The 24,788-nt window shown below is 35.9% G+C and overlaps 1 protein-coding gene across 1 annotated transcript in view; it reads left to right on the forward strand.

Moving 5' to 3' along the window:
- The first annotated feature begins 3,205 nt into the window (after nt 1–3,205).
- The window catches only part of RP1 (RP1 axonemal microtubule associated), a 186,985-nt gene continuing 165,402 nt past the window's right edge, over nt 3,206–24,788 (forward strand). Inside the window, exons 1-5 of the mRNA XM_049828448.1 lie at nt 3,206–3,315; nt 4,341–4,396; nt 6,990–7,410; nt 7,447–7,640; nt 9,010–9,185. Coding sequence (XP_049684405.1) covers nt 7,002–7,410; nt 7,447–7,640; nt 9,010–9,185 — 779 coding nt within the window. The 5' untranslated portion in view covers nt 3,206–3,315; nt 4,341–4,396; nt 6,990–7,001. The remainder of the gene's footprint in view (nt 3,316–4,340; nt 4,397–6,989; nt 7,411–7,446; nt 7,641–9,009; nt 9,186–24,788) is intronic.

Genomic DNA, 24,788 nt, shown 5'->3' on the forward strand with positions numbered 1-24,788 from the left:
GTAATGCAATGGCTCAAAATCTTATCAGTAGTAACATATTAATAGTGGCACATTTTTTGGAAGGCTTTACTGGAAAGGATGTAAACAGGCTGGGCACACTGAAGGGAACTTGACCCAGGCCCCGCTTCTAATGTGATAATTTCCTTTTTAGCTTGATAGCAGTTTCCTAGTTCCATACCGTACTGAGCAGTGCAATTATAAAAAAAAAGCAGAGGTATAAGAGGTTGAAGAGACTTGGAAATATAAGGCACGTTATCAGCATTTTCTTGGGGCATGAGGTCAACAGTAATAGTTTAACTGGTGTAGCAACTGCCCGTTTTAAAGATGTGACTCAGGCTTGAATGATAAAAGTACCCAAGTGTTAACTGCTGTTCCATATGGCTCTGACTTAAACAAAGGGTGTCATTCAAGGGCCATAGGATTGCCAGGCAGGGAGGGCCACATCGCACACAGTTCTGACCCTGCTCTGACTCAGGATAATGCAGCAGAAAAGGCTGCTTATGTTTCTCAACCTGGGATGTTGGTTATCTGCTAAGGAAAAAAGAATATATCAGCAAACATGATAACATAATTGCTAACATATTTTTTCTTTCTTGGGCCTCAGTTTCCTGGATATGATGCTGATCTTGAGAAACACTGAAGACCCATAGAATGAGGTGGAAAGTGTTACGTTATAGTTAGGTACTTGTAGCATTTAATCAGTTCAGTTGCTAAAGCAGAGTCCATAGAAAAGGAGGAGTACTTGATCAAAATCAGAAAGAGTAATGATAAAAATATTTTTTACAATTATTTTGATACTGTAATTTTCTGGACTGATACAAAGAATTTTGGAGTCAGTTAGAAACTTTTGCTTGACTTTGAAAACTACCTGAGCTTTAGTTCAGCCCAGGGACTGCAGGCCAAGTGTTTGCTTAGGGTACTTGACCTAGGCTTTTTGCTGTACAGAATGGTGTTGCAGGCTAACTGCAGGCACTGGACCTTCAGCTGGCCATCTCTATGCTGCTGTCTTCCTAGAGGACACCCTTTGAATCAAAAGGAAAATGGCCACTGATGCCCTTGGTCATTGGGGTAGATCCTTTGGATTTATCTGTCACTGCGGTCACAGAGCCAAACATGAGTTTTTCTCTTTTCTCTTCTGTTCAGTGAGAGACAAGAACTGAACTTAGTGGTTGCCTCACAGTGATATGGTCATAATTTCAGGGACTGACCAGTCCATAACCCTTACAGAAAAACAGGACCAAAAGGTATATTGAGTACAGGTTAAATGTAAAGTTTGGTATCAGAACTGAAGAAGTTCTGGAGATAAACAGGCATGTAATTTAAAAGTGATAATGACAGCAACCCAGAAAATTGTAATCCTGCTTGTAATTACAGTTTTAATTACTCATACGTTTTCTCGTGTGGCCTGATTTTGCCTTCTTAAATTTTCTGGACTAATTTTATATTTCCCAATTTTTCTTTGCAAATGGTTTTCATAAAAAGAACAGCTGTTCTCCAAATATTACGGCTAAATTCTTACAACATCATTTTAGTAGTTCCATGGATGTCAGTCAAGCTGCCCACATGAATCGATGAAGAGTGCTTTTGTATTGATATTGATTGCTATAGGACTGTGATAATTTTTTGTGGCTTGTTAGCTTTAAGTCTGAATTAAACATAATTCTTATCGATGCTATTTTTACTATAAAGTTGTTGATTTCTTCTATCTTTTCAGAATATATGGAGTGTTTGTAGTACAAAAAGGAATGCAGTGGGGCTTTTAAGTTACATATGTCTGGACAGAAGCTTTGTAAGCCTTTTGAATTCTTAGAGAATTAAGGGGCATTCACACCATTAAATGGTGGCACTTGTTTATCATCTTCACCAGGTCCCAGAAGAATTACCTTTTGGGTCTCAATTTCTAGTGGTACATGGAAGCTACTGATGGATTAGCTGGTTATCGAAAGTGGCTTTTCATGCACTGGAAAGCTAATGATGGTAGCAATGATATTTTAAATCCTGCACTTAAAAGAAAACCAACTCTATAAAAATTCCTGTATAAGTGGTTAAGTTCGAAAACATCAGAATAACACACAGAAGTTGCACTTGTTCATCTTCTGAACAAGTGTAAACAACAGAATACTGACTGGACTATAAGCAGTACATTAGCTAAGATAGATGAAGGACCTAAATAATCGTATTAATATAATATTTAAGTAAGTAATGTTTATTGCAAAATATCTGTGCAAGATTATCATTCAATGTTTGTGCCTATACATCTTATGAAAGTGGAACTGAAGTGGTATTTTAAAACTTCTATAAACATTGAATTCTCTGCTAAGGAAAATAGTTAAAAAATTGTTACGGCATGCAGTGGTAGTGTCTACTGAGCAATGTTTTTGTTACTATTCTACAAAGCTAGTTTTGAGAGCTTGCTGTAATCCTGATTAAGCAAAGAAGTTCCAAATCAGATTATACATCTGGTAGCAATTAAATGGAACAGTTACCAGCCAGGGATATAGTATTTCCACTGGAAAAAGAAAAAAAAACCACATTCTGTAGTATAATTCAGCTACAGTTAGACATAATCCCCCTGTCTCTTCATAAATTATATTCACACACATTTATAATTGTTGCATTGCCCTTTTTCTAACATGTTGAAATGAAGAATGTCTCGTGGATGACAAAAGTCCTTCAGGCTGTCACGTTTATGGAGTGTTGTGAAAGAAACTGTGGAACTATTTTCACTGTGTTATCTGAATAGAGAAAATATGGGAGAATCTTTAGCACAAAGAGGATCATCTTGACCAGATGATTGAACAAAAGGAAGAATTAATGCCAGAAGATAGTTAATAAATAGTCTCAGAAGGTGAGTGGTAAAACTCCATTTTAATGTATTTAAAATTTTTACCACTAAAGAATTTATTTTGGAGGATAACCCTACACTGATAAGAAGATAGATTAGATGACCTAGGTTCCCCACTCACATTTTTATTTTATGTGGTTCTGTGAGTCTCTTGAGCAATCTAAATAAACAGAAAATTATATAAATTAAATATTTGAAAGGTAAGTAGAGTTTAAAAATAATATAAAAGGACTTGCTGAATGAGATGTTGGACACTCTGCTCTCAACAATGGCTACCTGAGGTGAACCTGGTCTGGTGATTAACATTAGCTGAGATTAAGCAAATGGATTATGATGTTTTTTCTAGCTGTGCGCACTTGGAATAAGACTAAGGATGTTCATTTCATATGGCATAGACAATCACATGTGCAATTTATAAATCTCTGAAAACAAGCTAACTACTGTTTTATTTACATAGGATGTGACTGTGGGTGAGTATGATGAAATTATATGCAGTACTTACCAGCTATATGGCATTAAACATATTCTTATATATTTAGAACAAAGTCTTCCACTTAGTGTCTTTATAAAATTTAAAATCTTTGTGCATAAACTTTAAATGAGTGCTTTTGTTTATAAGAATGCAGGTAAAGGGATTCAATTCTGAATTCTGTTTGATTTTCTGGCAGAATAAAATTCTTAACATTGTAATTGCCAAAATATCTTAGCAGACATTCTGTATCAGGTAATATCAGCTATTTCTTAATTTTAAAATCAAATCATTTAAGTATGAAAATTGATACTATGTTTAAGATGAAATGAAAACTTATTACAGTGTAATCACCTGTAGTATGAAATAGTAACTTGTACAATATGTAGATTATTTATTTGTTGAAATGTTTGCTATTTGTAAGATGCAATTATAAGGTATCTGCAAGATGCATAAGCAATTTCCACTATTAAAATTAATACTAGAAAATATTCATACATGGTGTGCTACGCAACCATCAGTCTGCTGCCAAAACTGTTTTATCATTCATTTTATGTTTTCCCAAGGAAAACTTGTTTTTCTTAGTTACTTTTGTGAATTCAAATTATTTCATATTTATAATGAAAATTGGTTTTTTATTTTACATGGATATTCTCTTTCTGTTTATTTTGAATTTTTTTACTTCCACAGTGTCAAGACTCAGTCTAATAATTATCTTTATGTAAAATGTACTTCTCTTCCAAATGTTGATGCTTACATAACTGAATGTTTTACAGAAGTACAAATATCCAGAACGACTTCTGAGAGGCTAATTCAAAAGCAATTATTATCAGTAGTCTCATGAGAAAATCCACCTGTTTTATCTCTTGTAAAACTGAATAATCATACAGTTAGTTAGATGAAATTCCACTCCATTTTCCTAAAGGGTGAGAAGTTGTAGTACAGAGTAGCTGAGGAGCTATGTCTGTTCATTTCTGTCTCTGGCCATTAGTGACGGTGACTTAACGGTTTTCTCCCCTTCCTCAGGGATCCTGGACTGGACTCTCTTAGTGACCTCAAGTCTTCTTGGCCAGTTAAATGGGGTAACACAACATTCAGTTTGCTCAAGAACTTTACTACTGTCATTGCTGCCTTCACTAGAGTAGAACATTTGCTCTGCAAAGAAAGTAGGAAAGTTTGTGTTGCAGCTAGCAGTAAAAATGCCCTTATGGATTTCCTCTAAGAATATCAGTATAAATAGAACGGTGCCTGAAGCATAAAATGGCTGGTTCAAATCCTGTCCCTAGTCTTAACTCACCTGTCAACCTCTCAGTTTAGAATTGTAATGAAAATTTAGGCATCTAATGAATAGATGTGTCCAAAAACCATGAGCAACTATAGCTCTCGGTGATTTCAGTTGAAGTACCACAGAAAGTAAGCCATTTCACTAGCCATCATGGACTGGGTTGTACAAGTTGCTGCAGCCAAGCTTGAAAATTTCTTCCTGCATATTCTTTAATTAAATACTTACAGATTTTTGGCTGTTTTGTTTTGTTTTATTTTTAAATGGAGTTGTGATTACCTAAATCGATCTTTGTGAGCATTCTAGTGCAGACCTGTTTAGTTATTTTTCAGTTTTAGCACTTAGAATGAGTACAATTTACAGCATAAATAATGCATTAAAAGGCATTGCTTCCTGTGCTCTGATCGTTGTTGAAAATAATGAATGTTTAAAAACTTATTAACTCTCAGTGAAGGCAAAACACCCAAGCTGAAAACAATGCATTATTGGAAAAGCTGTAATAACAGTCAGATAAAATCTTGTCAAATCGGACTTTATTTGAACCTTGACTGTCTTGAAAAATAGCAACATTTTCTTATCAGTTTCAGAACTGATGTATGCAGTAGTAAAATAGTCAAAATACTGTTTCCCATAGCCTCATTAAGAAAAATATGTAGTAGCCAGAAGACATTGTTCCATTAGTCAATATGGCAGCTACATAAAGGTGACATTGTCAAAGAATTTAATTCATATTATTTTGATGACAAACATATTCCCTGAGACTGCTATACAGCTGTTCAGTAAAACTCTACTAAAACTGCTTCTCTGAGGCTGATTAGTTGACTAGCCATTTCTACCCTGTGTTCCAGTCAAAGCAAACCAATCATTAAGATAGAGCGATTTTATTCATTTAAAGGGTTGTCATTACATTACCTGTATATAGATTGGCTTCAAATGAAAGGTTGCAGTAAGGGTGCTCTATTTTCAAGCATGGAGATTATCAATATAGTTGTCAGAAATAATCTGTTGCTTAAAAGTGTGGTATTCAAATGTTTCAATTTAAAGGCTACTTCTACTGAATAATACCTGTAATTTTTGTGTCTGTATGAAGGATTTAAAGACTTTTCTCTTACTGAAAAAGTCTTATTTGTTCAGTAGTTTTTCCATCAGTATAAATGCAAATATTGTAGTGGTTTATGTATCATGAAATACAAAACTTATAATAGAAAAGCAAACAATCTGCCAATTTATGATGCAACTTAACTCTAAAACATGTTTTGGGCCTTATTCTGGTATAGTTTACAGTGTAGTAAATCAGGAGCCTTTTCTCTGACTCCAGTGGATTTGCCCTGGTATAAGTATATGAGATCAGAATGAATTGTATTGTCTTTCAGTTTTGTTATTTTGGACTGAATATAGCTAATGCCTAGGCACAAATTACTCACTCTTAATAAGGATTTTTCTTATATCTTAATTATGAAATGTCATTAGCTTCATCCTCAAGAAAGAAAACATCTAATGATCATTCTGGACTGATGTCATGGTTTATCCCCAGCTGGTAACTAAGCCCCACACAGCCGCTTGCTCACTCCCCTCACAATGGGTTGGGGAGAGAATTGGAAGAGTAGAAGTGAGAAAACTCATGGGTTGAGGTAAAGACAGTTTAATAGGTAAAGGAAAAGCTGCGCACACAAGCAAAGCAAAACAAGGCATTCATTCACCACTTCCCACGGGCAGGCAGGTGTTCAGCCATCTCCAGGAAAGCAGGGCTCCGTCACGCCTAACGGTGACTTGGGAAGACAAACGCCATCACTCCCCATGTCCCCCATTCCTTCCCCTTCCCCCAGCTTTATACACTGAGCATGACGTCATATGGTCTGGAATGTCAGTCGGGGTCAGCTGTCTCAGCTGTGTTCCCTCCTAACCCCTTGTGCCCCCCCAGCCTCCTCGCTGGTGGGGTGGGGTGAGAAGCAGAAAGGGCCTTGACGCTGTGTCAGCACTGCTCAGCAGGAACATCCCTGAGTTATCAACACTGTTTTCAGCACAAATCCAAAACATTGCCCCGTACTAGCTACCATGAAGAAAATTAACTCTATCCCAGCCAAAACCAGCACAACTGACAAAGTACCTTTTTCTAAGGCAAGGTCCCTTGTACCAAAATGATAAGAGATTTGAAATTACATTGGAGAGTTTTGGGAATATTTGCAAGCAGAGCTATGCTAATTTAATCCAACAGTACTGGAGTCTTTGTGGAATTTAGAGATAACAGCTTGGATCCATTTAAATCTAGTGATTTTTGTCACAACTTGCTGCTCTTGATTTCTTACAAATTCTCTTTCTGCACCTTTCAAAATGTAGACCGTATTATTACTAGTCATAAGAAAACTTTTACATCCATCTCCTCTTTCTTCCAGATTGCTGTCAAAATGAGTGAAACACCTTCAACTAGTTATTCAGTGAATCAGCCAAACTACTCCGAGAGCGAACAGAGTTTATCCACGCGGCATGTCAATGTTACTGAACCTGTTGTGGCGAAACGGATCTGTTTCTATAAAAGTGGAGATCCTCAGTTTAATGGGATCAAAATGGTCATTAATAACCGGTCTTACAAAACATTTGATGCCCTGCTGGATAGTTTATCCAAACGGGTCCCATTACCTTTTGGAGTAAGGAATATTAGTACACCAAAAGGGAGACACAGCATTACCAATTTGGAGGATCTTGAAGATGGAAAATCTTATATTTGCTCCCATCAGAGGAAAATGAAGCCCATCAACCTGGAACAGGCTAGCAAAAAACCGCTGCCCTGGCAGATCAGTAGGCCTGTCAGCGCTCGTCGTCGCGCTGTGCAATTAGCAAGGGAGAATGAAGATGGATTTGGCCATCGAGAAAGCAAAATAACAACTCCCAAAAAAATGTTTGTTTTCAAAAATGGGGATGTAAGACTCAGACGCACCATAGTTCTGGGAAAGAAAAATACACAAACTTTTGAGGCCTTTCTGGATTATATGAGTGAGTTAATGCAATATCCAGTTGTGAAACTATATACCACTGATGGCAGAAAGGTGAGAATAAAGATGAGTACTGACAATTTTTCTATGATTTCTTCTAGATTATTTTTAATTAAAAAGGTGATTTTATCAATTCTAAGCTTGGGACACTGGTCTGGTGTAAGATCTGATGTGCTGAATTTCAGCTGTTTCCTTTCTATGCCTTTTCCCCTTCAGAAAGGCTACTAGCTTGGAGGAAATATACTGGAATCTTGCAATCAGAGAGAAGCAAGTGATAACATTTTATTTTAAGTCATCATGAAAAAACACTTTTCTTTTTCTTACTTAGGCCTCTTTCAGGTGTGCTCTGAATTCTATATTTTTACCCATTTATACAGAGACTTTCTTTGGTCTTAATGCTGTTTATCTGTGATTTTTAATGTTTTAAAAATATGGTAAGTAGCACCTAATAGCCACACATATTTTATCATTACATAAATGCAGAGTGGTTTGCTATTAATTACTTGGAACTATGATATCTGACTGTCTATTATAGTTTTCAAACCATGGACCAGGTTCTGTACCTCTAAACCCAGAAGATGCAGCACCAATAATCCTGGTTTTTAACTCACTCTTATAGAATTTTATCTCACTTAGTGTTTTATCTGTGTGTTGTTTAACCACAGAAAAGCACTTGTGATTTTGCCTAACAGGTGTCTAGAAAGAGAATTCCATGCAGAGCTCCAAGAGTTCAAGGGAAATCTTGCATTTACCCTCCATTTAGTGAAATTCTGTATTAGGTTGGGAAACTGTCCATATTGCCTATAAGTAAGTGAAGTGCAGTTTGTAAGACTTATCTTGCAGTGTATTTTGGAACATAAATTCAAAACTGCTAGACAAGGCTCTGAGCATCTTGATCCAGTTAGACCTGCTTTGAGCAGAGGGTTAGACTACATGACCTCCAGAGGTCCTTTCCCATGTATATTGTTCTGTGATGCTGTCCTGTTCCTCTGTGGCAGTACAGGTCAAGTACTTCTGGTGTATTCTCAATTTCCCCTTTCTTCCTCCAAATACATGTTCATAATTATACCTACCTCCAAATGTATATTCTTGTTTTATGGCTATGAACAGTCACTGTGCAATGATGAAACAAAATTACATATGCAAACAAGTAAATTATAAGAAAGTTTTGATCTGGATCCAAGTTGCTTCTTGAAGTCTTTTTCTAATATATTTATATAACAAGACATACCCTTACAGAGATAGGAATTGCCTTATAGGAATTGAAAAATTAATTCCATGCTGTGATACATATTTAATAGCCTGCTGCAAACTAATGTAGAGACTAAGAAGTGAAGATATTAAAGCATGAAAGGGATAAATCTCTTACATTATTTTTTGTGGTTACTAAGGCAGAGAATTTAATGTTACTTTTCTTTCCCAGGTTCCTAATCTTCAGGCCCTGATATTGTGCTCTGGAGCTGTAGTCGCAGCGGGGAGAGAGCCTTTTAAACCAAGCAATTATGATTCTCTTGGGTATTCACGTCCTGCTAAATTGCTTGGAATTGCAAATCGTGTGTATCCAAAAGCAAATGCCAAGTCAGAAAGTGAAAATAGTAAGTTCTTTGAATTAATTTGTATTTTATTAATTGGTTTACCTCTCTTAGCATAAGACATAAACCATGACAATCTTACTAGGATCAAGGATATTCAAAAAGGCCAGTTGAAACTGTTTATATCTGCTCTGACTCCTCTATAAGCATAAGAAAGATCAAAGTATTAATGTTCTTTTTAAAATGTAAGTTTCTGCTATGTACTCAGCTAGTTTGCATATTTTCTTTCAGACTTATTTAGAATATGGATGCAAATCTATAAGTATATTTTATTTTAATGCACTTGATTGTCATTGTTATTAATTTTTTGGTGTCATGGTTAGTAACGGCAGTGGTAAAAGAGAAACCACAGGCTACTTCACTCTCTTAACTGACTGAATTTCTTGAGCAAAGCTTTTGTGCAGTTTCAAGAGCTTACCTTAGCAAGTGGAGGTTTGGCTTATCATTGTCATGACTTTCACTTTTTCCTGTGTCCCATGCTCCACATAAACAGGAAAAACACCCAAATAGCACTGATCCACTCGCAAATTCATTGTGTTTTTCAAGCTGCTTTTGTCTAAACAGTGTCATCCTTTCCTACATCCTCATGGCTGCGATACATGTTTTTTGGATAAGTTTGGGAAAAGATACACAAATAAGTACTTTCCCTTTGATTAGTCATGGAGTTGTGCCACTGACAAGGTCTGTAGAAGTGTGAAGTGGCCAGTGGATGATCAAGAACATGAGGAGCTATTGGAGAGAAGCCAGGCTAGCTGAATAGCCTGAGGTTGAGGGAAACAAAATGCTGCGATACCAGAGCTTTAGGTCATGTGGGAATCCTCAGCATTAGAGCATCCTGTAGGGCAAAGGTACTGTCTAGGGGGAAACTTGTTAAATCCAGAGGTACCTTGTACTCTTCATACAGCTGTATGCTGTACTGGAGAGCCCAGGGAACACTGTAATTGTTAATGTACTGAGACTTTCCATGGTAATCTTGACTGTGTCATGGAGCACTTTGATACGTAAGACACTTGGCTTCCATTTACTTGAAGGAGTTTCGTCCACATTCCTTACAGTTTATTATGTCCCCACCAAGCTATTCATTTTAGTTTTTCTCAACCTTCATGTTCTTTGACTTGCACAGCTTGAGAGCTGTTTGCAGAGCAAAATTAATGAGTCAAGAGAGAATGAATAAGAACATTTTGAGACTGAAAGTTCTGCAAAAACAAAATGTCCTACCCAAATTTTTCTTTGAGCCAGAGATTGGGTCTTGCGATGGTAAAAAATGGGAGTAGCTGAGAATCTGATAAATTCCCTCTTCTAATCCTTAGTTAAAGCAATTGCAGAAAGAGAGAGAAAAAAACAACCATATTTTGTCTTTAACCTGAGAAATTCATAAGTATCCTGTGTAGGAGACATCACTGATGATGTGAGAGCCTGAAGAATCAGATTTCAGGTGCTTTGTTCCAATTCCGTTTCCTGAGACAGAGAAGGTGAGATTTTTACTTTGGGAAGCATAAGGTCTGGTCTGTGTTAGAGGAGTTAGTACAAACTTTTATTTCTGATTCTGTTCATGGTAAAGCATATACCTGGGAAACTTGCAAGGCGATCTGCCTGAAATTATAGATACGTATCTGTAATAGTAATATGTTAATTGTGAAAACCTTGATTTGAGACCGTTTGAGACTCACTTTAGAAAAAAATATGTTTAAATTCAAGCTATGTGGATAAGTTAACATATTACATGTATTAAAATACCTTTCTGCAAGTGAAACCTTTCTATTAAATGGTAGCTCCTATATATTTAGGTATCAGTAGAAGTTGTGGATGTCTTTGTGTGGGTGTACATGCACTGTTTCCCTCGCACATGCAGAAGTTCTTGGAAGACAGCAAAACTTTATTTTTATCTCATGTTCTTTCATCTCTCACCTCTTCAGTGACAACTGCTAGAGAGATGAGATAAGATTTTTTAAAAGCCAAGTTATTACAGAGTAATCAAAACATATTTTGGGAATATTTAATGTGTGTGTAAACATATCAGGCCATAATCAAAATTAATTGAAGACTGGAAGTATTCTCATTGGCTTTACTGATTTTGCACCATTGTCTACAGTACTGTAGCATAAAACGTGTCTCAGAATGTCACAATTTAAATTCAGATTTTAGAAGAAGTTCAAGTGCTTCAATGTTTACTTCTCTATAGAAGGTCAGTCCAGGGGACTGGATCTGAACCCTTTATTCATGTATCAGTGACACTACTCACAGTAATTACTCATGTGCTGCAGATTGTTGGATTAAGCCTAGGGAGATATATGTTCACCTTGACTGACACATTTTAGCACTAACTGTACAAACTATTAGGAAATGAAATATTAATGATCACTCAGGCATGAAGAAGAAGTAAAGTTGGTAGCTTGAAGCCCAAACAAGCGAGGGCCTGTGAATCCCTTGAAAAGTTCAAGGCAACCTCAGCTCTCAACTAAGTATAAAATGAGAGTATTTAGTACTTTTTTTAGGCTTTGGAGCTTCAAATAAGACTCTAGCTCTGGCATTAGATAGAACCTTTTGCAAAATAAAATTAAGTGGAAAAGTAGTTAAATGCTTGATTCTGTATTAAAAATTGGTTGTATTTCTCTCTCTAACAACTTCTTAAAATGAACTGCAAGAGTAGTCATGTTTTTCTCTTTACTTTCTAATACTCTGGTAAAATAAACACACTTCATTATCTTATTTTGTACTAATTTTTCTCCTTTCTTGTTTTCTCTTCCTTTGCTGCTGGTCTGCTGTCTCATCATCTGGATCCTCATGCATGATTATTTGTCTGCTCTACTTTCCACCTACTGAATGAATTTGGGTTCTTTCAATGTACTTATTGGTAGTAATTGCTGAAATGAGCTCTAGCTCAAGATCTCAGATATTCTCAGTTTCTTCTGATAAAGGGTCCAGCAGTGATAACAACTCAAATGATAACAACTCCCCTTCTTCCTATGTTCCTGACAGCCATAATGGTATAGGAGGAAATCAGTCAGTTACTGGTGAAGACTTATCTGTGGCACAGTACGAAGATGACATTGAGAAATCTGTTCACCTTAATCAAGATGGCAGTATCACAGTGGAAATGAAAGTTCGATTCAAAATTAAAGAGGAAGAAACCATTAAATGGACAACCACTGTAAGTCGTGCTGGCCTTTCTGATGACAAAAATACCACCATTTGCAATTCTGCAATGTGTGCAGAAGACTGCTTATCTAACGTAAATGTATCAGAACACATAAAACCAAAAGATGCTCCATTTTTGAAGAGCTACAATAAAGAAGAAGGAGACTCATTACAGCAATTCAATGCCCAAGTGTCAGACAAGGAATCAGAGTCTGATTTAAAAACTGCTGGTTGTCATATGTGTGAGAAGGACAATCCTGCAGATCTAGATGTAAGCAATGTACCTGAGGATAATATCAGGCCTCGTTTTTATAGGCCTCCCACCCCTGGGCCAAGGCGTGTTAGACAAAAAAAAGCCATAGTTGAAAGTGTCACCTTGGTATCTGAGAAAGAGGTTCAGGAGAAGACAATAGGACAGTTTTCCTACAGTGAGGAAATACAGAACGGAGAAAATAAATCTCAGTATTGCATGGTAGCTCATTCAAGCAGAAAAAAATCAAGTGTCAGTAATCCAAAGTTTAGCGAGATGAGTGACAATGATATATTAAAGCTTTCTTCAGAGAATATAAAAGAAGAAATGCTTTTTAAAGTAAGCCACAAAAGTAATGATTTAATAGAAACCACAAATACGAAGACATTAGAACTGCCTGATGAAGATGAATTGGTGCAGAATATATTGGAGAAATCAGTCGTGGAACAAGGTACATATAACAGTTTAGTGTCAACCTGCAAAGCTAACATCAGTGGTTTCATACCATCATCAAAAATTTACCAGGCAGCTAGACCAGGTTCAGCAGACCACATCCATACGTCATGTGATATTAAACAAATAAAAAGATCACTGAGTTCTTTCATTACATATTCAGAATTATGTCAGTCAAAAGAAGAAACAAAACGCAAAGCTGCTGATTTATTACCTATTTCTCAAGATCCAGTGCATTCAGCCTGTCCAGGACACAGCCAGATGAAGATGATGGTACCTCCAACTAGTAAAGCTCCTACTGAGAAAATAAACCCAACAACTGGATTCTTTCCTACTGTTACTGAAAGTGAGAATCAAATCAGTGTCAGGATTGAATCTGTGGCGGCAACTCATGTCATTGATGACAGTCAAGCTGCATCTTCCTTCACCAAAAAGAAGAAGAAAAGAAAATCATCTAACTTTCCAGAGCAAGGTACATATGAAAATCAAAAAGATAAAGAAATTTCAGGGATAATTAAAAATGAGGGAATGCATATCATAGACAAAATCACACAGGATTCCACAACAGAGGCTATGGATAATTATTCTGAAATACCTCAGAAAAAAGCAATGGATTTTTTTGTAAAAAAAAATGATGGGTCTGTCAATTCAGACAAAAGCATATGTCCTGAAGATGAGTTCTATCACCAGGATTCAGTGGAGAAGAATGGATTATCATCTAATACAACCCCAAAAAGTAATAACAACAAGTTGGCCAAGGTAAAATTGAAGTCAGGCAAAAAAAAAAGTATCGTTTCATCTGCAAGGAGTGAAGATGGTTTAATGACAATTGATTCAAACAATGAATCAGAACACAGTCAGAATACACTGAGTACTGAGAAAGAAGGCACACATCTCACAAGCAATTCTTTCGAACAGACATCTAACAACTCGGCAGTCATTTCTTTGTCAGAAGTGCCAAAGAATCTTAACTTTGAAAAAGAAAAGGAAAAGAATATTTTGGAAAATTTGTCATCAAAGAAAGAGAAAAAGCAAAAGGGGATGAAGAAAAATCTAAGTAAAGGTGCAAATAAGTTAAGTATGTCAGAGAGAGCCATTACACTAGAGGCTCTAAAACAGGAGGATTTTCAAGAGGAAGTTGTTAAGCATTCACTTGAAAACTATGTCCAAAGTTGGCTGAAAAACTTGTTACCAAATTCTGTCTTACCCCCTATAAATAAAAAAGAAGGAAATGCAGAGAATAGCAATGTCTGTTATTTTCCTAAAGAAAATACTGATGCTTCTATAGATAAAGAAACCAGATTTATAACAAATAAAGTACATGTGACTGGAAAAAACCATCTGGTTGAACATAATCTGACAAAAAAAACATTAAAGCCTATTTGTGAGTTGGGAACTTTAGAAGAATCAGCCAAGGATTCAGGTGAAATACAAACTGACTCTTTCATTCATGCTAATACAACTACAGTAGAAGAGTCCAAGTGTTCCCTAAAGTCAGAATTTCATCATGATGGTAAACTACACTTGTTTCATGAAACACATGACAATGATAAAAAAATGCCAGAAGTTGATATTCAAGATACCAACCTACGTAAAAGAAAAAAATCTGAAGTTGCTGTTCAAGTTGATTGCACAATTGTCAATGAGAAAATGGGAATTGATATTCAGAATAATTGCATGTCTAGCATGTTGCTACATGAACTACAATCAACTTTGCTTGGTCTTCAGAAAGAACATAGTGGATGTATAGGAAAAGCTTGCAGCCTTTCAGATTTTTCTCCTTCAGCTTTTGGTTCTTCTTCCAATGTCCTCTTAGCTTGGCTACTTGTACTGAATCTGAGAGAGAGTTTGATTGGGACAAACAAAGATGATATGCAAAAAACTACATGTAGCTGTTCTGAAATATTTACACAGTTACAATTTCTGAAACAAACTACAGTCATGGAGAAAGTTGATGAATTGAAGGCTGCTTTCTCACATTTTCACCAATCAACAGAAAACAACTTATTACACTTTGGGGGGGGGCTCAAAAAGCAGGACTCCACACATTGCCATGAGAATATGCCCATATCTGAAATTCATAATGGTATACATTTGCATGAAAATGAAAAATCTATTGAGCCTTGTATTCCAAGGGACAGTGTAAATTCTGAAGAAGCTCTAAAATTGACTGGTGAATTAGAAAGCTGTTTTGATATACAGAAAGATCTTCGTAGAGAAACAGAGACTTTAGATTTGAGTGCTCCCAAAACACAGCTAGATGGTCAATATGCTGATACTAATTCAAATACCTGTAGCCTTGCATCAGCTATAGAGCTGCCTGAAAGAAATGAAGAAATGGCTGATAGCCTATATAAAAAATCTCAAGAGGAAAACACTGATACATCATTCAATAATGAAGAGTCAGAAACTTCAGTAGAACCTAACTCGACAGTTCATAGTGTAACTTCTAATGATAAATATCGTACTTTAGATCAGGATACTTCTGAGTTAGAAGGTGAAAAAGATATTATACATGTTACTACTGATAAAAGTGAAGATAAGAAAGTTGATCCAAAATCAGCAGATAATGACAAAAAATCAAATAAACAATTTAAACTAGTTGCTGAAACCTCTGTAGAATATAATAATGAGGATTATTCTGTACAGGAAGACAAGGAAGATGTAGAAACTTGTGAGGAAACCTCTGAGAGGTTATCTACAGTCTCTCCATTATCATTTTGTTATGAATCAAAGCAAATTACAGAATGTGATATGAGCGAAGGAGAACAGAAATTGCAAATAGAAGAACCGGAGAGTAAAATGTGTTCAGACACTTCTCAATTAAAAAAATGCTTACAAAGTCCTGCTACATCAGACTGGTCAGATTACAGACCAGATACTGAAGAGAGTGATTACAACTTTAGAGCATCCAGTGATTTGACCAATGAAAGCGGGGAGGAAGCAGTGCTTGAAAAACATTATAACACTGGCTATGTAAAAAGAACTATTGAACGACTTTATGGCAAGACGGAAGCTTCATTTAAGCCTGACTTTCACAGGGGATTTCCATATATGTCAAAAGTATTTCAAAAAGATACTGAAGAGTTCCACTCTGCAGTGGTGGAAAAAACCATTTATTTTTCTCAAGAACCTAGGTCTTGGTCTGTAGAGAAATTGTCACATTCTTCACTACCCTCACAAGAATTTCCAATAAATATAAACAAAGATGACACGACAGTGAGAAGAGAAAACACTTCTTTACCAACACCACAACCTACTCTTAACAGAGAAGAGACAAGTTATACTGATGACCGTTCAGGGGAATTTCCAAAGCAGCATTGTCAACCTAGTGTACAAGCTAATGAGGATGAAGGAATATTGATAGATAAAGGCAAATGGCTTCTCAAAGAAAATCATTTGATAAGAAGATCACCACCTGAACGGACTGGAATGTATGGTAATCTGGATACAACATCAACAGACACAGTCCTTGATACTAATAGTGATGATGTTCCGTACTCACACTTTGGCAATCTGAATCAGTACCCAGACCTCAATGAAATCTCTTCTTCAGAACTTGAAGACATGGCTAAACCCCCGGAAAATTTTTGCAACTACTTCAACATACCTCACAATAGTGATTCAGACCCCTTTCAGGATGACTTAAGAACAAAAAGCAAACCTAGCCACAATGGTAAGATCACTCCCCTTCCTGCAGCAAACAAAGAAAAGATCAAACCATCAGTCATGGTCGGTTCTACTTCCCCACATCTTTCCACACAGGCTGATACCAATTTTGCAGCCTTCACATCTGTAGAATTTAGATTGCCTGATAACAAGGTGCATCCATTGGAACAGCCTTTAAATGACGAACCCATACAGTCTCAGCCTACAGATGTTACTAATGCTAACAGAAGTGCTCTTCAGGAAGAAGATTCTCTGGATAAACTCCATGCTATATGTGGCCAACATTGTCCAATACTGACGGTGACAGTCACACCAATTAATGAGGAACAGAGAGGATGTGCCTACCAAAAGGCATCTGATATTGAGAACCAGCTGGGTTCATGTTTGTTGGCCAAAGACAGTGAACATTTACAATGGCCAGGTGAAGATATCGTAAAAGACAAAAATAATCATGTGGCTCTGAAGAATAACTGTATCAATAAGATTGCCAATAATATTTTTAATAGGTTTTATGTTAATAACACCTTAGATTTTTTTAGTAACTTTGGAATACTTGCATCTTCAGCACTGAAAGACACAAGCAGTTTAGGGAAGTTACATGTTATAGAGGATATGAATGTAAAACCTGTGGAAGTCAGCAACTGTCAAAATAATGTATCCAAACACATACCCAGTGATCCTGTGATAGGCACAAACAGCGAGCTACCCAACAGAAAGCCAAAAATATGCCAAACCCTAAGAATAAGCCTAATTCATATTGGAGAAAAATTTTCTCCCATGTTGGCAGATCCAGCAGAAACCTGTCATTCTGAAACATTTCTGAAGTGTGACACTTCTTTAAATAACATTGAACACAATGCCTCTGAAAATCTGAAAAATGAAAATGCCTTTCCTACAGAAGAAGACAAACAAGAAGAAGAAGAAGGAGGAAGAGGAGGAGGAGGAGGAGAAGAAGTAGTTTGCTTTTGTACAATGGACAATGGAAGCAGTAAAGATGAGAAAGACTTGTAATAGACATCTTGGAATTTCTATAATATTAGACTAGTGAAAACGTCTTCAGAAAAAAATTATCACAAAATAAATTGCTGAATGCCACACCCAGTGAAACTCCCAATGTGCATACAGCCCAGACCTAGATAAATATAAATCACACTTGTATATCATTGCTGAAATACAGATAATTACTTAGATTTTTATGGGGACCAACACAGGAAGAAAAGCTGTTCTTCTAGGACAGCGATTTCTTGGTTAAAAAACAGTTTTTCCCTGAAATGTTGTCTGCTCAGAGATATTCCATTGTATATTGACCATCTTATTTGTAGAGAAACAACTAGTGCTTATTAGAACAGAGAACTGAAATTTGAAATACCCTCCTGAGTTCCAATATAAGATTCTTATATTTCATGACATTTGAGAAAGGGGTTTGAGAATTATCTTTCAGTAGAAATGCTTTTTCCAGAACAAAATCAACTGATATGTTTCATTTGAAATGAAAAGTAGGAAGTACTGTTCAAATGCTGTAATACAATGAAAAGTTGGAAACTGAAGTCATGTTAATTTGATGTAGATTAACACTATCAAATTGCTCTTCTGGTTTTTAAAGGCCAGCTTCAGAATATTTATGTGAGTAAAGAGATCTTTCAGCCTGTATATGGGATCCTAAATGAAGTTTGCCTCTTTTACCCAGAGGATACTAGAAAAGGAGCTTATTTATTGTTACTGGGGTTCCACAGGAACTGAGAAGGGAAACTGTGTGTCAGTGGACTTCCTGACTGCCCTTGCCATAGTCCTTTCTGAGACAGCACCGCTCACTCTTAAAATTGTTCTATAAACACCACAAGTTTTAGTTGTGTGTTCTTCCGTAATGTCTGTACTTTAAAAGTGATCCATGTTCTTTTTGTTTGGTATTTTTTTTGTAAATATGTTGTATTATGAGAAACCAAGGCATATGTAATATGTTTCAGAATTTTTCAATCTCTTATTAGAATTATTTTCGATACCTGTTTACAGCATTTTTTAATATTATGTGTGCATAGTAAGCACTTATGTGGTTTACAATTTTCAGCAAATGATTTTAAATATAAAATTGGAAAATATTTAATGTATATTGCGATTAGGCAGAGTATTTCAGGTTGTTGGTTAGATTTTAAACTCTAGAGAATGAGAATTTGGCCATTCTGTACTCTTGGAGACTATGTCTGGACTAACTGGAATGTACATGCTGTGATAAGCCCTGGATCATGATCTTTTGGTTATCACTGGGATGAAATTAAAGGCTGACACTAATCCCTTTTGGCCCAGAGGCTTTGATTGTCTCCCTGTGGGACAGAAGGCACATGGAGGGGAAGTAGAAGTTGGATCTGGAGCAAAAGGGGTTTACAGTACAGGTAGGAAACCTAGAAGTGCTCTTCAATTCTTTTTAGGAGTCTCGTGGCAGATATGTTTCCCCATAAATAACTCATACTTTCGTGTTGTTTGAAGCAGTGTATTCTATGTAATAAATTAACATTACCACCCTAAAGCGACATATATAATCTAATATATTTCACACCAAATAGCTGTGTGTTATTTCCTATGCTGGCCTTGTTTCTGATGTTCTTCCCTCCATCTCCACATTTTTTGGTGTCCTCCTTTGCATGTTTTAGAACTGCTCCAAGTGAAGAGTCTCAGTGGTATTTTTTCATCATTTTACATGTCAATACAGAAATAAAACCTATGTTTGGAAAATGAAGCTTGAAATTACTAGAATCCAACTAAATGCCATATTCTGCGTACCAGGCTTCTATGCTGCAAATAATGTCTAAATGTTAAATAGGCAAATTAACAACTATATATATGTCTCCACCACTTGCAGTCTTTCTGCTGCATTCATAGCACCTTAACTTTTTCAGATCAAGGTTCAAGAACCTTTAATCAGATGTTTATTAAAGGGTTACTGAGCAAACTAAGCACTAAAAAGGTGAGATGTGAGGTAGTGCCTGAGGTTACAATTACCAGAGACCACAGCAAGTGCTGAAATTATAGTTATATTAACTGAAAGACTTGCTTCTGATTTTAGTATGTTAACTGAAAGAGAAGGAATGAAATGGTCACCTCAGAGCAGGAGAAAAGCTTGACAGTGAGAGGTACCATACTGTCATAGGGTTTATATATTCATTAATGGTTCAGGAAAGATATAGAATATTAAGTGGTTGAGACAGGCAGATAAAATAAAATTGCTTCCATTAGGTAAGTTTGGAGAAGGCTGAAGAGAGAACCTCACAATGCTGGTGACTAGAGCAACATACTGATTGACAGAGGGAAAACCACCATAAGTAGTATGAGCTACTTTATATAGGTAGCTTAATTCTGCAAATTAACTGCAAAAGATTCAGAGACCTTCTGAATTAATCAGGATAAAATACACTTAGAAGTGCCAAGCGTATTAAATAATGTGTAAAGAACAGGACAGAAAACAATTCAGCAGGCATTCAAGGGCTTTACATAGATTATGCCATTCTTCTAGAAGGAATTCAGTTTTTGCCTTGCCATTATCAAAAAAGGAACAGTCAATAAAACATATAGATCACAGTCCCAGGAAGTTTCAGTTTATCTAGTTTAGCTCCCTGCTAGAAAGAAACCACACAATTAAGTAATTCCATTTAATTACTAAATATAATTTTAAAACTTGTTATCTATAGTCATTACAGCTTCCACTGGAGGGATGTTCTAGAGCTTGAGTCCTTCTTCTGATGCCTGTCTTAACTGTTTTCTAATTTCTATCCTAAGCCTAGTCATGGTTAGTTTATATACATGTGTCCCAAAGCCATCATTGTCATTGACTTAGATATGTCTTTTTCCTCCTTGGTATCTATCAATAAAATCAGACATTGTCTCAATTTTTTCTCCTACATAAACATTTTCTCCATTTCCTCTAATCATCATGGTTGTCTTTCTCAGGACCTTTTCAATAAATCTTTTTTTGAATATGGTTACCAGAACTTTATGCAGTATTTGGAAGGTTGTCTCTCTGAACTCTGGGACACTGACAGTAAAATGTCTCTACATAGAGATCTCTCTCCTGGTGCAACTTACAGTCACATCGATGACTCACTCCTCTATTTTTTTTTAAGTGATAAATTACCTGTTCATAGCATTAAGTTTTGGTAGTATTTTTAAAATGCATTTCCTTGAACTTTATGCTGTTACATATTATCCCTTTTCTACTACTATGGATTTTCTGATACTCTTATACTTTGACAATTCTTAGAGATTGTTACAGAAATTACCTACTTTGTACAGTATATTGAAGAAAATATGAAATCCAGATGAATTCCAACACTGTTTCCTGAGAAACTTACTAGTATCCCTATAAATTAATACTTCTAATTTCTGCACAAACTTGTAATTTCCCATTTAGCTAGTTATTTTCTTACTCTACAGTCTTGCACTAATCCACTTCTCCATTTTAGCTACTAATTTCTGATATAATGCTGGGATAGATTAGAGCTACTGTAGTTTCCTTGTCTACATAAATGAATTCTCTTCATCATGGAGGAGATCAGGTACTTGAACAATGCAAGTCTGGATACCTTGTGCCATGTATCTACATTAAACTGATGCTGGTAATCTTTTTTCTGCTTAGCTGTATATATCTGGATATAACTGTCTATTCATTTAAAATTTGTTCAAAAACAATACCTGGTATTGCTTTGGTGTGAGATACATGGGGTTTAGTCTCTCAGTGCACTCATCATCCCATTCTGATCTGCCATTTTAAGTTTCCCATTCCATAGCCCATTCTTGTCAACAATGCTGACACTTCCCAATCACTGTATGTCACTGTTCTTGTCTAATAAAAAAAAAAAAAAAAAAAGGCAGTTTTCACTTTATTGTAAAGGCATACTTAGTGTTCTCAAATTCAGCACATAGTGTACATAGTCATCTTTGCTTATTCTCTTTTAATGTGTATGGTTAAATAACCTTTTTCATTAATTTTCCTTTGCTATACCTTGCTTTTCAGTTCTATTGACTTCATTAACATCTTCCTTTAGTTTTGAAAATTTGCTCATTTTAAATTGAAGACATTCTGGACTAATTTTACTGTGAACCATTATAAATACTGAGGGATTTAAAAAATATTAATCGTACAAAAATCTTATTCAATAAGAGTCAAGATTAGCATTTCATCTAAATACACTATTTTCTGGGTTTTTTTCTTTTTTTTTCTTTCAGCAATATCTCACAATTAAATTTTCAAACAGATGTCACTGCCAGTGCATGACAGGCTTATATACAAAACAGTTACATAGTAGAGAATTTATTGGTAATCTTTACTATCCTTGACCTGAAAAAAATGGTCAAACAGATCTTCTACTGACTTTGTAGTGAATATTCACATATGACTAAAGGTAAAGACTGAAAACTATTAACTGGAAAGGCTCCAGGAGACTGAAAACAGTGTATTGGAGAAGAAGCCACTGCATGCAGTAATCTATAGTAATCACTACTATTTCTCGTGTGATGTATAGAAAGCTGGATGACATGGTTTTGCATATCTAAAAGTGTATATAACATAAAAACTAATGAGAAATGACTGATTTCTCAGAAGTGTTAGGATCCTCAATTTGAATGTATAGAAGCAATGCTTTGGTATCGTTTATTGATTTTAATTTCTGAAATGCATGAAGCGTATTTATCTTCTAAGGGTGTCAGAAGAAAGCAAGACCATTTAATTGTTTATCACTATTAAACAAGTTACTTGACTTTTATAGCACTGATGTTATCAATATCATTAGTCTAATTACCATGTTAATCCACTGTAAGAATTAGGAGTATTTAATGCAGTTTTCTTACCTTAATAAAATAAATTAAGACAAGAGGTTAGGTACACCCACATAGAGTGACTTAGATGTTTTATACATATGCTAGTTTCTCAGTTATAACTTAGATTAACATGGAGGATTATATGGTCACCTGTCGTCCGTCAAGGCTCACAGAAATTTGGAGTAGGCACTGCTTTGGATAATGTACAGAACCCCCTTCGTAACAGAAACAGCAAGCTAACTTCAGCTGTGGAAAAAGCAGATTACTACAACTTTTGAGAAGGGTCACACTGCTCTGTTGTCAGAAAATGTGATTCTGCCAGTTATTTCTCCTCCTCAGGTCTCACAGTTATTATTTTTCCCCTATTCTTTCAATTTAATTTGTTCAGTCTATAACAATTCTTGTAATGATGAAGTTTAACCTGTTGGTAAGTGTAGTTGTTTGGCAATTTATTATTTAATAATGACAATATAATTGCTTAGGAAGCTTGGTACTATAGCTGCACATTCACAGCAGCTGCAGAAAAGTGCTGCTTTAACAGTATCTCTTTAAAATTGAGTAGTGGTGTATAGTCCAAATTTCTCATGATAATAAAGTATTTTAGATGCCTGCTATTAAACAATATAACTTGTCTCAGGTTCTGTCTCTGTCTTTTAAAATTTCACATTTTCTACTCAGGATATGGACCTACAGGCATTTTTCAAACAAATAAGTAAATTTCAGAACACTACTGTGGAATTTCAATGTCTTGAGGTTTGTCCTCAAAGATGAATCAAGCATTATGTTAGTGTCTCCCTGTCTCTCCCCTCAAGTATGCGAGAGAATATCTATTTTAATAGTTACTGATTCTACAATATTGGATTTCCCAAGGAATGTGTATTTTACACACAAAGCACAATGGCCACATGGAAGTAAAAATTTCCCCAATAGGTATAGCACAGTGGTTATAGCAAGATACAAACAAGACTTATAGATTCTACCATCAGGTCTCATTAATATGTTAGATTTCATAATGTGCCTTTACTGTGCCTTGTTTTCTGCCTTTTATTAAAAGCAGTATTAATTATTCAAATATAACTGCTAAGTGGTATGGAGGACATATTCTCAACTCATTTATTTCCTAGATACAAAGATAGTGACATGTCCTGTGCCTAGGTCAGCCTAATTATGAATTTTTTAAATACCTTTTCTTTTTGGACATGGCCAAACACGAGCAAGTAAAAATATTAATCCTACCTTTTTTTTTCCAGAATGCCACAGAAAACTAAATGCAAATTCCTCAATTCATTGGTTTCACTAGTCCTCAAATAACATTCGGTTCCACCATAATTCTGTGTATGTATCATGATCAATGTCCACTGACTCCTATAAGAAAATGCCCATAGCTAGCACTGAAAATACCGAGTGACACTCAAAACAAAAGTGGTTTTGCTGAACCTTACAACAGAACTGCAGGATAGCTTATTGCCTGGGTTTCAAGGCACACGGATCTCAAATAGTATCAAAATAAGGATCTCAAATAGTCAATTAACACAGAATTCATCGTATCATTATGAGCTCACTCAGCATTGCTGTTATTTCTTAGTGTTTTAGCCAGAGCAGACAGGATCAAAGATACTGTGATGGAGGGAAAAGTCAGTAATACAGGTAAAATGTGTAGCGTAGATGAGTCATTAGATGATAGGGGGCTTCTGTAGTCTGTAAGGCCCTTTATTACTGCTGCTGTACTTTAAAGGAAGTTCTCTTTTAAGAAACAGTGATATTAATCAGTGGTGCAAAATGATCTTAGCAAGCTTGGGAGGTGCTTAAATGTATACTATTTGAAATGGGTATCAGCTAATTTGGAACATTGGGAGCGAGGGTGTCTTCTTAATATTCCTTCCTGCTATCAGCCAGCCCCCAGTGATACCATTTCCCTTAATTCCATGCCATTGATACTCAGCTTCCACTAAACCAAAGCCTAAATCCATATACTTGTTCCTGATAATTATGAAATTTAACCACGAAAAGAGTATTGGTATCTCAGGGTATAATGCCAACACTGCAATGCAAGCATATGTTGATAATCCTTCAGTGGATTCCAAACAAGCTGTTACATCTGCATAACCCATCACACCTTTGCAGAGATACAGATCCTTTCCTAAAGATGTCTCTTTCAGCAGAGCTAATTTGCTTTGAGAGACCCTAATGCCTGAAGTGATGAGTTTGTAATTTCAGAGCTAGCTTGCTGAGAGCCTGCATGGCTGTCATTACGCAGCACTGCACCGGGCAGAGCTAATATATCCTAAGTAAACA

The sequence above is a fragment of the Accipiter gentilis genome, chromosome 2 (assembly GCF_929443795.1).
Source record: "Accipiter gentilis chromosome 2, bAccGen1.1, whole genome shotgun sequence".
NCBI lineage: Eukaryota > Metazoa > Chordata > Aves > Accipitriformes > Accipitridae > Astur > Astur gentilis.